General features: G+C 45.4%; 4 protein-coding genes across 4 annotated transcripts in view; 1 reads left to right on the top strand and 3 right to left on the bottom strand.

Annotated features, from left to right (window-relative positions):
• Positions 1-277, bottom strand: part of LOC309548809 (uncharacterized protein) — a gene marked incomplete at both ends in the record, with an annotated part of 57088 nt that extends 56811 nt beyond the window's left edge. Inside the window, one exon of the mRNA XM_082248750.1 lies at positions 200-277. Coding sequence (XP_082104876.1) covers positions 200-277 — 78 coding nt within the window. The remainder of the gene's footprint in view (positions 1-199) is intronic.
• LOC309548808 (gastrula zinc finger protein XlCGF66.1-like) overlaps positions 1-11403 on the top strand; it is a 137350-nt gene extending 125947 nt beyond the window's left edge. The window contains exons 2-7 of the mRNA XM_082248749.1: positions 3331-3440; positions 3641-3775; positions 8682-8888; positions 8992-9133; positions 9927-9940; positions 10837-11403. Coding sequence (XP_082104875.1) covers positions 3357-3440; positions 3641-3775; positions 8682-8888; positions 8992-9133; positions 9927-9940; positions 10837-11367 — 1113 coding nt within the window. The 5' untranslated portion in view covers positions 3331-3356 and the 3' untranslated portion in view covers positions 11368-11403. The remainder of the gene's footprint in view (positions 1-3330; positions 3441-3640; positions 3776-8681; positions 8889-8991; positions 9134-9926; positions 9941-10836) is intronic.
• The window catches only part of LOC309550239 (uncharacterized protein), a gene marked incomplete at both ends in the record, with an annotated part of 1760330 nt that overhangs the window by 341723 nt on the left and 1404385 nt on the right, over positions 1-14222 (bottom strand).
• LOC309548816 (uncharacterized protein) overlaps positions 1-14222 on the bottom strand; it is a 530695-nt gene that overhangs the window by 495991 nt on the left and 20482 nt on the right. The gene's annotated exons all lie outside the window — the stretch shown is intronic.

Here is a 14222-nt window from a genome sequence, read left to right as displayed (position 1 = left end):
TTTATAAATAGAGATAAGAGTGATGTCATGTGACCTCCCAGAATCCCCCTCACCTCTCCGGTCAGGTCTGTGTTTTATTTATAGAGATAAGAGAGATGTCATGTGACCTCCCAGAATCCTCCTCACCTCTCCGGTCAGGTCTGTGTTCTATTAATAGAGATAAGAGTGATGTCATGTGACCTCCCACAATCCTCCTCACCTCTCCGGTCAGCAGGTAGATGATCTCCATGGTGAGGTTTAGTATCTTCTCCGTCATGTGACTCTGGTCCTCCTCCATCCTCATTTGATGTATACAGGTCTCCTTGTAGACGGATAACTTTGGGAAATGAAGGTAAGAATTATTTGGATTGTATTAGTCACACAAAAATAGTACATTGGAGATCTCTTCATGAATTGAATCAATCTTATTGTTGAAGTGATTGGTGATCTCCTGGGCAGTGAGTAAGTTGGAGAGTGGAGGAAGAGGAGGACGAAGAAGAGAGTTGAAGGTAGAGAAGCTTTGTCTGCTTGGCAGTGAAGTGGCAAAAGTAGCATTTTCGGAGGGCAGATTTATATTGGTTGAAGTCATTCTGGGACTTAGTCTTACGCCACAGGTGCTTAAGAGCGCAGCTACGTTTTCTGAAACGTAGCTGCGCTCTTAAGCACGTTTTGCATAGGGGTAGGTGGGTGAAGTACCTGTTAGGAGCTGCGTAGGCCTGGAAGAGTGAGTCCAGAGAAGGCCATCATGGGGGAGGGAAGCAGGAGAAGCAGTGTCGGATTCATGAAGCCAGATTTCAGTAATGGCAAATAAGTTAAAGTAATTTGTGATAAAGAGGTCATGGAGGGAGGTGAGTTTGTCACAGACAGAGCGGGCATTCCAGAGGGCGCAGGAGAAGGGGAGATTGGTTTTGGGAAGAAGAGTAATGGAAAACAAGTTTTGTGGATTGCGGCTGCTGCCAGAAGGTTTAGGGTGATGGGAGCATTGGGCACAGTTATATGATCAGACTATTAAGAGGGCAGAGATTTAAAGATAAGTATCATCATCTGCTGGAGATAAAAGACGTCACAGTGACTATGGAGGAAGAGGACGGACATGACTGGGGGGGGGGGGGGTTACTGGGTGTAAATAGAAAATAAAATCTTATTACCTCCTCTGCTGCCATCTCCAGCAATGTCTTCTCTCTACTTCCTCCCAACTCACCTCTCACCCGAAACTTCCTGTCTGTACCTGACATCACTTCCTGTCTGTATTCCATAGAGACTTCCTGTCTGGGTAGAAGTGAGATCACCACCTTGTGGAGCTCAGAGGAACTGCAGCCCTGAGAAACATCTCGGCCTTATGCTGTGTGTATGTATTGTATATCCTTATAGATGGGTCATCTCCACTCCCACCAAGGGGGATAGAAATATATTACTGCTCGGGGGGAGACATTTTGGCCCCTTTAATTTTGCAGTAAAATTGATTGCAGATTTAGTCATGTAGAACATCTGTTATATGGATACAAAAAACCCCAGGCGAGAGTAAAGGGTGGAAATGGCTCCTGATCCCCAGATTTGGGCAATTATGTCACCAATATAAATAGGAAAAAACCCGTGCTATGTGTAACAACTCAAATACCTACAAAAATAACTTATACCGGACTGCTGCTGTAACAAAGGTAAGTATTCCCTTTATCAACTAGAAGAGCATTATGTGTCACAGCGCTGTCCTATTGTGTGTGCACATAAATTATCACAAATACACTAAAATATGTGGACAGGGCCAGGAAAAGGGGTGGGCAGGAGGGGCGGCTGCCCTGGGTGCAGTGGTTTTATTGCAGGAATGGGGGCACCCTGACCCTAACCCTAAGGGAGGGGGGCTGCAGTTTGTCATCTTTGCCCTGGGCCCTGGATCACCTTGTCCCGGCACTGTATGTGGATACCTTCATATATAAAGTGCTAGGAGCTCAAAATAATATTCTCAGCAGATCTACTGCTCCCACTTTACACCTACTTCATTGATCTTTTGGTGTTTATCAATAGATGAAGTAAACTGAATCATGTGCAAATTTATATACAACATAAAGTGTTTTGTGCTCAAGATGCTGTTCCCTGCAGATCCACTGCTCCCACTTTGCACCTACTACTTTAATCTCATAATATTTGCTGCTATATTAAATCACCTAAAAATCTGTGCAAATCCATGTAAACATACAATATTGTGTACTCAATATAGTGTTCTCTGCAAGTCCACTGCTTCCACTTTGCATCTACTTCTCAAAAAAAAAAAAAAAAGTCCACAAATGAATGAAAAGTTGATAAGGTGTGAAAGTGCTCCGTGCTCCAAACTGTGCCAGCTGTAGTGTAGCCACGCCTTCTTCCACCTCTTAAACACATGATGGTGAGGGTGCCCCCTTAGTAGTGCTTCCCCATTCACCAGAGCAATATGACTCCCAGCTTTTCAGCTACCAGAGTCACAAACATCCTTCACACTCTCCTCACCTCCGATGGCAAAGGAACTGGATCCTCCTCGCTCACTCCTGCAAGTCTGCTGCACTTTCTGTCAGTCTCCCTCCTAGACTCGGCTTCCTCCTCCGACCGCTGTTCCAGCAGGAGCTCCGCCTCTTCATACACACTCAGGGAGGAGAGAAAGGGGAAGGATATACAGTACATACACACACAGCACAAGGCCGTGTTCACACTACCAGACGTTTCTCAGGGCTGCAGTTCCTCTGAGCTCCACAAGGTGTTGATCTCACTTCTACCCAGACAGGAAGTCTCTATGGAATACAGACAGGAAGTGATGTCAGATATAAATAGGAATTCTGGGGGAGAGGCGAGGTAGGAGGAAGTTGAGAGGAGACGTTGCTAGAAGAGGCAGCAGAGGAGGTAATAAGATCTTATTTTCTATTTACACCCAGTAAACCCCCCGTCATGTCCGTCCTCTTCCTCCATAGTCACTGTGACGTCTTTTATCTCCAGCAGATGATGATACACACATATATATAGTGTGGAAACATAGATAAACCCCTTCAGGTGCAGAACATTTCCCCACTTACGGGACCTGAACATTCTCCTCGTTCTTATTTCCCGATTAGTCTAAGTCTAAACAACTTAGTTGACTTGTATTAGGTGTGGGGGGTGGGATGGGGGGGGGGGGTTTGTTTAGACATAAAAAGAATCATATTTGTCCCTCCAAACCTACCAAAGGTAAGAGACTTCTGGATCAAAAGAACACTAAACTGAATGTTCCTCTGTGTAATCCCACCGGGGTCCATTCTTCCCTCATATTATCCCCCATACATCCCCATCCTAATATTGTACAACCAGTACATTCCACATCATTCTCTCTCATCAATTATTGGTTTACAGGGAAACCTGTATAGATCACATGACCAATGAGGATGGAGGAGGACCGGAGTCACATGACTGAGAAGATACTAAACCTCACCCTGGAGATCATCTTCCTGCTGACCGGAGAGGTGAGGAGGATTCTGGGAGGTCACATGACGTCACTCTTATCTCTATTAATAAAACACAGACCTGACTGGAGAGGTGAGGAGGATTCTGGGAGGTCACATGACATCACTCTTATCTCTATTAATAAAACACAGACCTGACCGGAGAGGTGAGGAGGATTCTGGGATTCTAACATGATATTCTTATTGGTTCCTTAATACAGAGATTTCCTCCTCTGAAGTCAGGTGATCATATGACCATCACAGTGCCTCCATGTGACTCCCTAAAACCTGAGAGACACAACATGCAGAAGATTCTAGAAGTCACCAAGAAGATGATGGAGCTGCTGACAGGAGAGGTGAGCGGTGCTGGGAATTGTTTTTTGTTATTTTATTTTTATTGAATTTACCAAACATAAAGAAGTTACATCCATTGTATTTCACAAAACAGGCAATGAAGAGGGTATATAAATATTACACCATGAAGAGGGTATATAGATATTACACCATGAAGAGGGTATATAGATATTACACCATGAAGAGGGTATATAGATATTACACCATGAAGAGGGTATATATAAATATTACACCATGAAGAGGGTATATAGATATTACATCATGAAGAGGGTATATAGATATTACAGCTTACAATAGACATACAGCATACTTGGACAGTATATACAGTAAACTGAAATAAGTCAGAGGAACCCTCAAAGTTCTGGATAGAACATGAGCTGTTTGGCCATCTGATGGACATATCTGGGTTTGGTGGTTGCCAGGAGAACGGTATTTGCCTGACTGCATTGTGCCAAGAAGAGTTGAAGCTGTTACAGCTGCAAAGGGTGGAGCCAACTCAATATTGAACCCTACAGACTAAGACTGGGATGTCATTAAAGTTCATGTGTGTGTAAAGGCAGGCGTCCCAATACTTTTGGCAATATAGTGTAAGTGAAGGTTTTCAGTAACCGGGAGCACCTGGTATAATAGTTTGTAGATTGAGGATATGAGGTGTGGTTGGTGTGGGCCTTGGATTCATATGTGTTTGAATTTGGTTGGGCGGTGTAAAGCTAATGATGGAGAGAGGGTGGAGAAAAATGCTTCCATTGAATATAAGAGGTAAAGAGGTTATTGGGAATACGGAGCTTAGTGTGGAATTCCTCAAAGGGTCTGAGTTTGCTTGTAACCAAATCTACAAAATGACGCATCTATAAGGAGAATTATCTGCAGGACTGTGAAAACAACAGCCAGGTCTATAAGAGGAAAAGTCTCACACCAGATTATTGACCACAATGTGGTGGATAAGAACAGTCAAGTTAATGAAAAAGCCAACAATACCACTGCAAAAGGTCCCTGTTCCCCGCCACTTTCTCCAGACACATCACAAGCACATGGCTTATCTGGAGGTCATGGTACTTGAGACCATCCACAAGGGTTCTCCTACTGATAATGAAAGGTTCTCCCTCTTATGTAGGAAGGAGACCTTCTGGATTTATACGTTTTGTTCCTTAACACCATATGGCTTGAATGAGGACTTAGAGATCCATAATATTGTCTAATAATAATCCTCATATCCCATTAACTTCTTTTTACCACTTTGTGTGTCATAATTGTTGTCGCTGGCAGACATATTAATATTAATAGTAATATTTTATTATTATTATTATTATTATTATAGTATACAGGCAAATATTCCCCTTTTTATTATTTTTCTTTTTCTAATTGATATGACGATATTTTGTACATTTGTGATTATACTGTAGAGTTTATATTTGATGGCAACTGACTCAATGGCAGCCATAAGCATTGATCGGTTAAGTGGCATCCAGATCTGCATAGCTCCGCCCACTCCCCGCTGTATGTGTCCTCTATTGGGACACATACAGCTTAAATACTCCAGTTGTCTTTATCCCCGTGACTTGATAAAGCGCATGCACGTGAAACACGTCATCACGGCAACTTTACAAGCTTGCGTTCCATGCTGGGACCCCAAGGCTTCCTCTGGTTCTTCCTGCCCCCCCCCCTTACTGGCTGACCGCAACGTCACCTGAGCGCTCTGCTGTGCTCAGTCTGGTTCCCTGAGTGTCAATATCGTATTTCCCAGGGCTTTTGTATTGGCGCCCCTCTATCAGCCCTCACCGCAGTGCTGGATGACCCTTCCATTAATGCCCAGGGACCTTTTGCAGTGGTATTGTTGGCTTTTTCATTAACTTGACTGTTCTTATCCACCACATTGTGGGTAATAAACTGTTGTTACCCTAATAGACCTGGCTGTTGTTTTCACAGTCCTGCAGATAATTCTTCTTCTAGTGACCACTGGGGGCACCTAGCGTGGTCTTTTGTTTTGTGTATGCCTGTATCTTGCACTATACAAAGTGTATTTTGACAGCTGCATAGGTTTGTCCTGGTCTTCCCATGAATCCATCTATGATCTGTGCCCTCAGCGTTCGGTATATATGTTTGTTTAAAGTGACTCTTATCCCTTTTACCACATGTTATCACGGATCTATGTAAGTGCCATTAATTTATGATTAGCTGTGCCATTATTATATTATGATTTCAACTTCTATCACTTCTATATTGCACTTTGGTTAACATTTGGTATCACATTTTTAATAAGACACCCACTTATTCTTATTAATTTAATTCACCTATATCGCTTGAGGTTATTATAGTATATATACCGCATTGGTACTAGGTACACCATACCAGTATTTTGCACTACGGCACTTTATTTGTCAGTCACTTGTGTGCATATTTATTCACGCACTTAATTTATTTGCATTCCTGGATTGGACACATATTGCACTATAATTTATTTATATACGGTTTACACTTTCGCACATTTTTTTAGATTTTTTAGATATTTATTGAGTGGTATGAAAATATTGGCAGCGCCACATTCCTTCCCTTATTGAACTCTAATTTTCTATATATCCTCGGAATATAGTTTGAAGGGGGCTGCAGCCAACACTTATGGAGTAACTTGATATATCCTAAGCGCGGATTTCTCTACATTCATCAAATTATGATTTTTGCATGTAGGAGAGAAATGCCAGAATTGGCCCGGATGGGAAGTGGTTAACAGGTCGGTGCTCCCAGACCACCAGGGCCGGACTGGCGTACCGGGATAGCGGGAAATTTCCCGGTAGGCTGCCTGCCCTGGGGCCGCTTTGGACTGTGGCCAGCTGCTGCGGTGCCCAGGACCAATCCCGGGCGGCGGGGGGTGGCCGGGTGCACAGAAGAGCAGGACGGTGCTCCGTGATCTGAGACAGAGGGGAGGAGCGTCAAAGTCCTCTTCTCCCTCCTCCCCTCCTTGTGTATGACAGAGGCGTAATTATAGCAGCCTGCAGGGAGCCCGCACAGGTCCTCTGTCAAGTTTGTACATAGATAGCTTGCCTTAGCCGGAGTTGTGGGCGGAGCTGGGGGGCGGTCCTAGGTACGCACACCTGCTTGTCACTTCTTCACACTGTGGATACAGCTAGCACGAGGGGGTATAGGCGGGCAGGAGGGGCGACATATAGGAGAACCAATCTCCTCCTGGCTCCTGCAGGGCTTTCAGTGGCTGCAGGGGCGGGATCATTTATACCATATGCCTCCCCACCGGACCTCCTACAGCGCTAGCTGTATTCACAATTAGTCATCTGTTCCTAGGACCGCCTCCCAGCTCCGCCCCCCGACTCCGGCCGGCTTCAACTCCCGCTTCTTGTTGTCTCACAGCTGTTCCTGCCAGTTGCCACTGGGTCAGGTAGGAGAAATGCTCCCTGCCCCGAGGACGCTCAAGTAGAGCACAGTACAAACACAATCTCTGCCACAGCAGAGTGTCAGGAAATACACTGCTTGCAAGTATAGCGTTCCAGGTGTCCAACTGACTGTCACTCTGCTCCCCCCGCCCCATACTGCCCCCCTCCCCCCATACTGTCCTCCATTGTCCCCCTCCCATCATGCTGCCCCCCCATACTGTCCCCCTATACTGCTCTATACTGCCCCCCTCCCAGCCACCCCCCTCACCACCACCACCGCAGCCACCCCCCTCACCACCACCGATCCCACCCCCCTCACCACCACCACCACTGATCCCATCCCCCTCACCACCACCGATCCCACCCCCCTCACCACCACCGCAGCCACCCCCCTCACCACCACCGATCCCACCCCCCTCACCACCACCACCACCGCAACCACCCCCCTCACCACCACCGATCCCACCCCCCTCACCACCACCGCAGCCACCCCCCTCACCACCACCGATCCCACCCCCCTCACCACCACCACCACTGATCCCATCCCCCTCACCACCACCGATCCCACCCCCCTCACCACCACCGCAGCCACCCCCCTCACCACCACCGATCTCACCCCCCCTCATCACCACCACCGCAGCCACCGATCCTACCCCCCTCACCACCACCACCACCGCTGCCAGACTTTGATTGTTTTTTATTCTGGTAATATATCACCATCACAATAAGTGGACTGTTCTTGATAATTGCTCCACTTTTAACTGGAATTTGCTCTTATATACAGTATTTATGTATCTATCTATATACATATATATATAAAACCCTATGTGATTTCATATCTGTCTTATCTACATATAATACACGCTTAACATGTGCTTTAAAATGCATGGTTTTCCCTTTTATGAACAGGAAAATAATGGCGTTATGCTGTTGGGCCGGTATAATAATGCTATGGGGCTGGTATGAAATTATTTCCAGGGCTGGTTTTTATTCCCAGTCTGGCCCTGCAGACCACCCCTAGATCTCAGCCAAAGCAAAGTGGATTGTGCTATGCGATGGGACTTATGGTGCCATATAAATGTAACAAAGGTACTTTGCAGCAATTTCAGCCGAGAAAGAGGGACTTGGACCGGGAGAGTCTCCAATAGGTACAGCAGTTTGGGGAGGAACCACATTTTGAGGACATTTACCGTGCCTAGCCAGGAGATATTATACAGTAAGCATCCCATTGTTTCAGGGATAAATGTATGTCTTGAAAAAAAGAAGGAAGGTTAGCTTAGTATAATGAGGAGAAGGTGTCACATGAATAACGATGTATTTGAGGGAACAGGTACACTAGTGATACGAGTAAGCGGATTGTAAGGTGCCCAGAGTTTTGGGAGGAATGTTGATAGAAAGATCCTCGATCTTAGAAGTATTAATCTTATACCCCGGCAGTGTACTCAGGTAGATGATTGACAATTATTAGTAGTTATAATTTATACACAGCATGTTTGTTACAATGAATGTTTTATTATATATTCAGAGTGAAATCCTCGGGGATTATAATATTGTTGTTAAAGAAGAGTATAAAGAGGAGGATGAGGAGTATGGAGTGATGGAGATGTTTTCAGAAGGATACAAGGATATGATGGAGCCACCTAATACCAGGAACCCACCAGAGAGATGTCCCCGTCCTCTGTATTCCCGGGATTCCACACAGGAAGGTCACACCATCCCTCAATGTTACAAGGTTGGTGCGATGGAGTATCTAGAACATGGACTTGTGGAGATGATGTGAGGATATTTTATGTGCGCTTATATTTTACAGATGATTTTTCTCTCATTTTCTTTAGGGTGAAGATCTGATAGATATAAAAGTTGAGGTTAAAGCAGAAGAAGAAGAGAGGTATGTGAGGGATGATCAGCAGTCTATGGAGGAGGATGGAATAACGGGGACATTTATAGAGGAGGACACTCCTACAGAGATCAGCACAGGTGGGTCATTAACACTAAATACATTCCTCCACCCATACTGCTCACTGATTGGTCCAGAGTGCCCAGGTCTAGCAAGATCTCGGACCGCAATTTTCCCAGATTTGCTTGCTCTGATATTTGCTGGCTGTGCCGGGTGGAGGGATATGTCTGTATAGTCACAGAACCACTTCACTGAGTGCAGTCTCAGTAGATGGGAGGCTGCGGTGTGGGACCTCTGCAATTTGTCTCAAGTAACATATAAGCTTCCACTGGTTACTGAATACCAATATTATGAGTCCTGGCCCCCGCACTATATACTCTATGCTGTACATTACATACTCCTGACCCCTTTACTATATACTGAATGCTGTACATTACATACTCCTGACCCCTGCACTACATATTCTGTAAAACCAAAACTCTAAAGCTACGTGAAATCCAGTCTGTGACTAAATATACTAAATATATACAAAATATATTTCTGCTGTGTTTACATCAATACAAATCATTAAAAAAAATCATGAATTATGCAAACATAAAGTGCACTCAAAAGTTAACTCTTACAATTGTTCATAAAACTTATGTAAAACATAAAGTCCCCGCCCAGTGTCCACAAATATGATGTTACATATTCCTGACCACTGCACTGTATATTTTTTGTTTTACATTACATACCCCTGACCCCTATATATACTCTGTTATACGCTAACAAGTTGTACATTACATAGTGCTGACCCCCGCACTATATACTCTATGTTGTACCTTACATAGTCCTGACCTCTACTCTATATACTTTGTTTTGTATATTACATAGTCCTGACCCTTGCTGTACATACAATAACCCAATGATGGTGGTCTTCAGGATCAGTCCAGGCTTCATCTTTGTTCTCCCCCCATCCTCACTCTCTGACCTCTGGTGGGGCTCAGCCCCGCTGTTATTCATTACTAAATCATGAACTAAATAAGGAAGTGCAGGACTTCTTGTGCAGGGAAGATGGCAATGAGTGATAGAGGGGGAGGGGACACTCGTCCTATAATCCCCTCATCACTGTCACTTCTATAAAAGACAGTTCTCGTTGTTTCCTCACTCTCTGACTAAAGTCCATGAATAAAGAAATGAACTGGTAGGAGATCAGAAGACCCATTTACTAGTTACCTTGAAGGGGGAATTGTAAGATCCTCAGAGACAAAGCTGCCTGATGTGGGCGGAGTCCTGGTTTAGGGGAACCAATCTGCTTGTGTCTAGTAATAATCTTTGTATTTCTATTTTAGTAGATGGACGGGAGATGAAGAAAACCTCAGAGGATTGTCTCACTTTGTCTCCAGACTGTAAAGTAGAAGATGAGGACATCACACAGTATAGTCCAGGAGAAAACCCGGCTACCTCAAATGTCCATCCGGCACCACACAGTGTAGATGGACCATCGTATTCCTCTTATCCTGAGGAACCTCAGACTGTGAGGGACAGTTCCGGACCATCGTATTCCTCTTATCCTGAGGAACCTCAGACCGTGAGGGACAGTTCCGGACCATTGTATTCCTCTTATCCTGAGGAACCTCAGACTGTGAGGGACGGTGCCAGACCATCGTATTCCTCTTATCCTGAGGAACCTCAGACTGTGAGGGACGGTGCCGGACCATCGTATTCCTCTTATCCTGAGGAACCTCAGACTGTGAGGGACAGTGCCGGACCATCGTATTCCTCTTATCCTGAGGAACCTCAGACTGTGAGGGATGGTGCCGGACCATTGTATTCCTCTTATCCCAAGGAACCTCAGACTGTGAGGGACAGTGCCGTCCTTCCAACACATAAGAGGTTTTCCTGTACTGAGTGTGGGAAATGTTTTGCACGGAAGTCCCATCTATTCACACATCAGAGATTACACACGGGGGAAAAGCCATATTCCTGTCCTGAGTGCGGGAAATGTTTTTCAGACAAATCCAGTTTTTACAAACATCAGAAATTGCACACGGGGAAGAAGATGTATTCCTGTCCTGAGTGTGGGAAATGTTTTTCACAGAAGGCTAGTCTTTACACACATCAGAGATCTCACACAGGGGAGAAGCCATATTCTTGTTCTGAGTGTGGGAAATGTTTTTCAGTGAAGTCCAATCTTAACATACATCAGAGATCTCACACGGGGGAGAAGCCATATTCCTGTGCTGAGTGTGGGAAATGTTTTTCACTGAAGCCTAATCTTTACAGACATCAGAGATCTCACACGGGGGAGAAGCCGTATTCCTGTCCTGAGTGAGGGAATAGTTCCTCACTGAAGTCCTGTCTTCCTGGACATCAGGGTCCCACACAACTCTTGAGGTGTATTAGTGCCTTCAGTGCTGGGAATGTTTTCTATATGAATGTTGCTAGACATCACAGCTTTTATGTGGGGAAGAAGCCTCACACCTCAGATATACTCCATGGCTGATCTTCATCATGTAAGAAACACTTCATAAGGAGATCAGAGATCACCAAAGACATGGATGAAGTGTTGTCCCCCCCCTCCTCCTCCCCTCCCCCACCCTTCCTTCCTACTCTCCACTCCTCCTTCCTCCTCCCTCCTTCTTCTTCTTCTTCTTCTCCCCCCCCCTTCCTTTCATCTTTTTCCACCTGGTACACCCTCCCACCCCCCCCCCCACTTCCCCCCCCCTCTATCCGCCCCCCCCTCAACTCCATCTTTGGTGCAGCTACCATGCGTGGAGCCCTGTCTGAAATACTGTGTTCCTGCTGTAATGTTGCCACATGATATGTTGCTCTGTAACCTCACTTTTGTAACCATTACTTTTCGTTCCATATCTGTTCTGTTTGTACTGTTGCATTTTGTAAATCTTCCAATAAAAATGCAATGGAAAAAAGAAAGAAATTCCCCCATGTATCTGTCAGTACATTTAAAAGGTCCACATTTCCAGCTAAGTATGAGGGGAAGCGCCAGAGTTTCTGCGACGTAGACAGGGATTGGTCTGAGAAAGTCAATGAGATGGGAGCGTGGTCAGAGATCGCTAAGTCACCTATAGCCGGGTTGATCGTAAATTTCAGGAAGGTGTGATTGCAAAATATATAATTGATTCTGGACAGGCTGTTGTGAGGAGGGGAGAAGAAAGTAAAGTCTCTACCTAACAGGTGAGTCTGCCTCCAGGTGTCGGTCGGGGTCAGGGAGTGGGCGAAGTCTGAGAGGAAGGAATGATTATCAGGAGGGGTGAGAGACTGTGTGGCTCTAGATTTGTCCTCCGCAGGGTACATAACGGTATTGAAGTCTCCCCCTACCAAGAGGGGAAGATGTGCAAATGGGGCTAGTTTGGAAGTCAGTGTCTGAAAGTACAATTTTGTGGGGGAGTTGGGGGCGTATACAGTCGCGATAACCATGGTGGTATTGTGAATTTTTAGTGTTAAAATGAGTAGTCTGCCGTCACCAGCATGATCAACAGATACAATCTCAGGGGAAGGCTTTGTGTATAAGAATAAGGACAAGACACAAAAAAGCTCTTAGTTCACTCCCTGGTCATCTCGCGCCTCGACTACTGCAACTCCCTTCTCATTGGCATACCTCTAAACAGGCTATCCCCCCTTCAATCCATCATGAATGCTGCCGCCAGACTCATCCACCTTACCAATCGCTCAGTGTCCGCTGCTCCTCTCTGTCAAGCCCTCCACTGGCTTCCGCTCACCCAACAAATTAAATTCAAAATACTTTCAACATCTTACAAAGCAATCCACAGCCTAGCCCCCAGCTACATCACCAGCCTCGTCTCAAAATACCAACCTAATCGCTCTCTTCGTTTCTCTCAAAACCTCCTGCTCTCTAGCCCCCTCGTAACCTCCTCCCATGCTCGACTCCAGGACTTTTCCAGAACCTCTCCAATCCTATGGAACTCCTTACCCCTATCTGTGTGATTATCTCCCACCCTTTTAGCTTTTAGGCGATCTCTGAAAACCCTCCTTTTCAAAGAAGCCTATCCTACCAGCCCCTAATAAATGTACCTCCATTTTCTCCATCAACCCATCCCCCACGGTTATTGCCTTTTTGTTTCACTTTACCCTCCCTTTTAGATTGTAAGCTCTAACGAGCAGGGCCCTCTATTTCCTCCTGTTCTGAACTGTATTGTCTTCCCTCAAATTGTAAAGCGCTGCGCAAACTGTTGGCGCTATATAAATCCTGTATAAAAATAATAATAATAACTGCCTTGTTTTTGGTCGAGGCTGAGCCATGGACCTGTCCCACCCATAATTTGCGCATACGGTAAAGGTCTTTATGGCAGGTGCGTTTCCTGTAAAAGCGCTACATCCATTTTAAGGCGTTTCAAATGGCGCAGTATGGCCATCCATTTGTGGGGGGACCGCAATCCCTTGACGTTCCAAGATACTAATTTGATATCAAGGAGGTTTATATGGAGAGGATATGAAATGGGTGAATACTAGTAGTGTAAAAGTGCGGGCAATGGGTATGGACCGAAGGTAAGATGCTTGAGTGCCCTGAGTGCTGGTGGAGCATGCCTTCTGGGAGGATAAGTGTGGAAAGGTATTCCCTGAAACAGGACAAAAAAATAGAAAAACAATAATAAACATAGAAAAACATACCATTGAAGTACTCAACTTCACTTTTTTCCTGATAAACATCCTGTTCCCATCACGGCGTTACCGGAGTGGCTGAGTGGTTAGCTCCCTCGCCAGGGCATAGAACCACTGGGGAAACGTCAGGCATCACGGTATCAGAAGTCCAGCATTGCCGTTAGTGTACCTATGCTTTCTGAGATTCCCCAGTGAGGCAGGCCCCCGGTAGGCTCTCCAGGTCACTCCAGCAAGACTGCGGGGGGGGGGGGGGGGGGGAGCAGAGAAAAAACAACAATAACAAAAAAAAAAGAGAAAATGAATGCAAAAAGAACAACAGAAATAGAGCAACATTGCGATTAACCTTTGTGGAACATGAGGGAATAAGCTGCACCAGAAGGTAGCATGGAACATCCACGAACCAGCCATCAGAGAGCCAGTCCACCAAGAAAGAGAGAACAAGAGAACCTGAATATGGAGTAACCTTATGTATCACGAAGGTCTAGGTCTCAAGAGTTCAACGAGGACAGTCATTGCGGGATCTGTTTGCATATCGAGCCCGTTTGG

This window comes from Pelophylax lessonae (assembly GCF_965119305.1).
Source record: "Pelophylax lessonae genome assembly, chromosome: 3".
In the NCBI taxonomy this organism is placed as follows: domain Eukaryota; kingdom Metazoa; phylum Chordata; class Amphibia; order Anura; family Ranidae; genus Pelophylax; species Pelophylax lessonae.
Note: the sequence above shows the minus strand (reverse complement) of the source record. Positions and strands in the feature narration are given on the sequence as shown.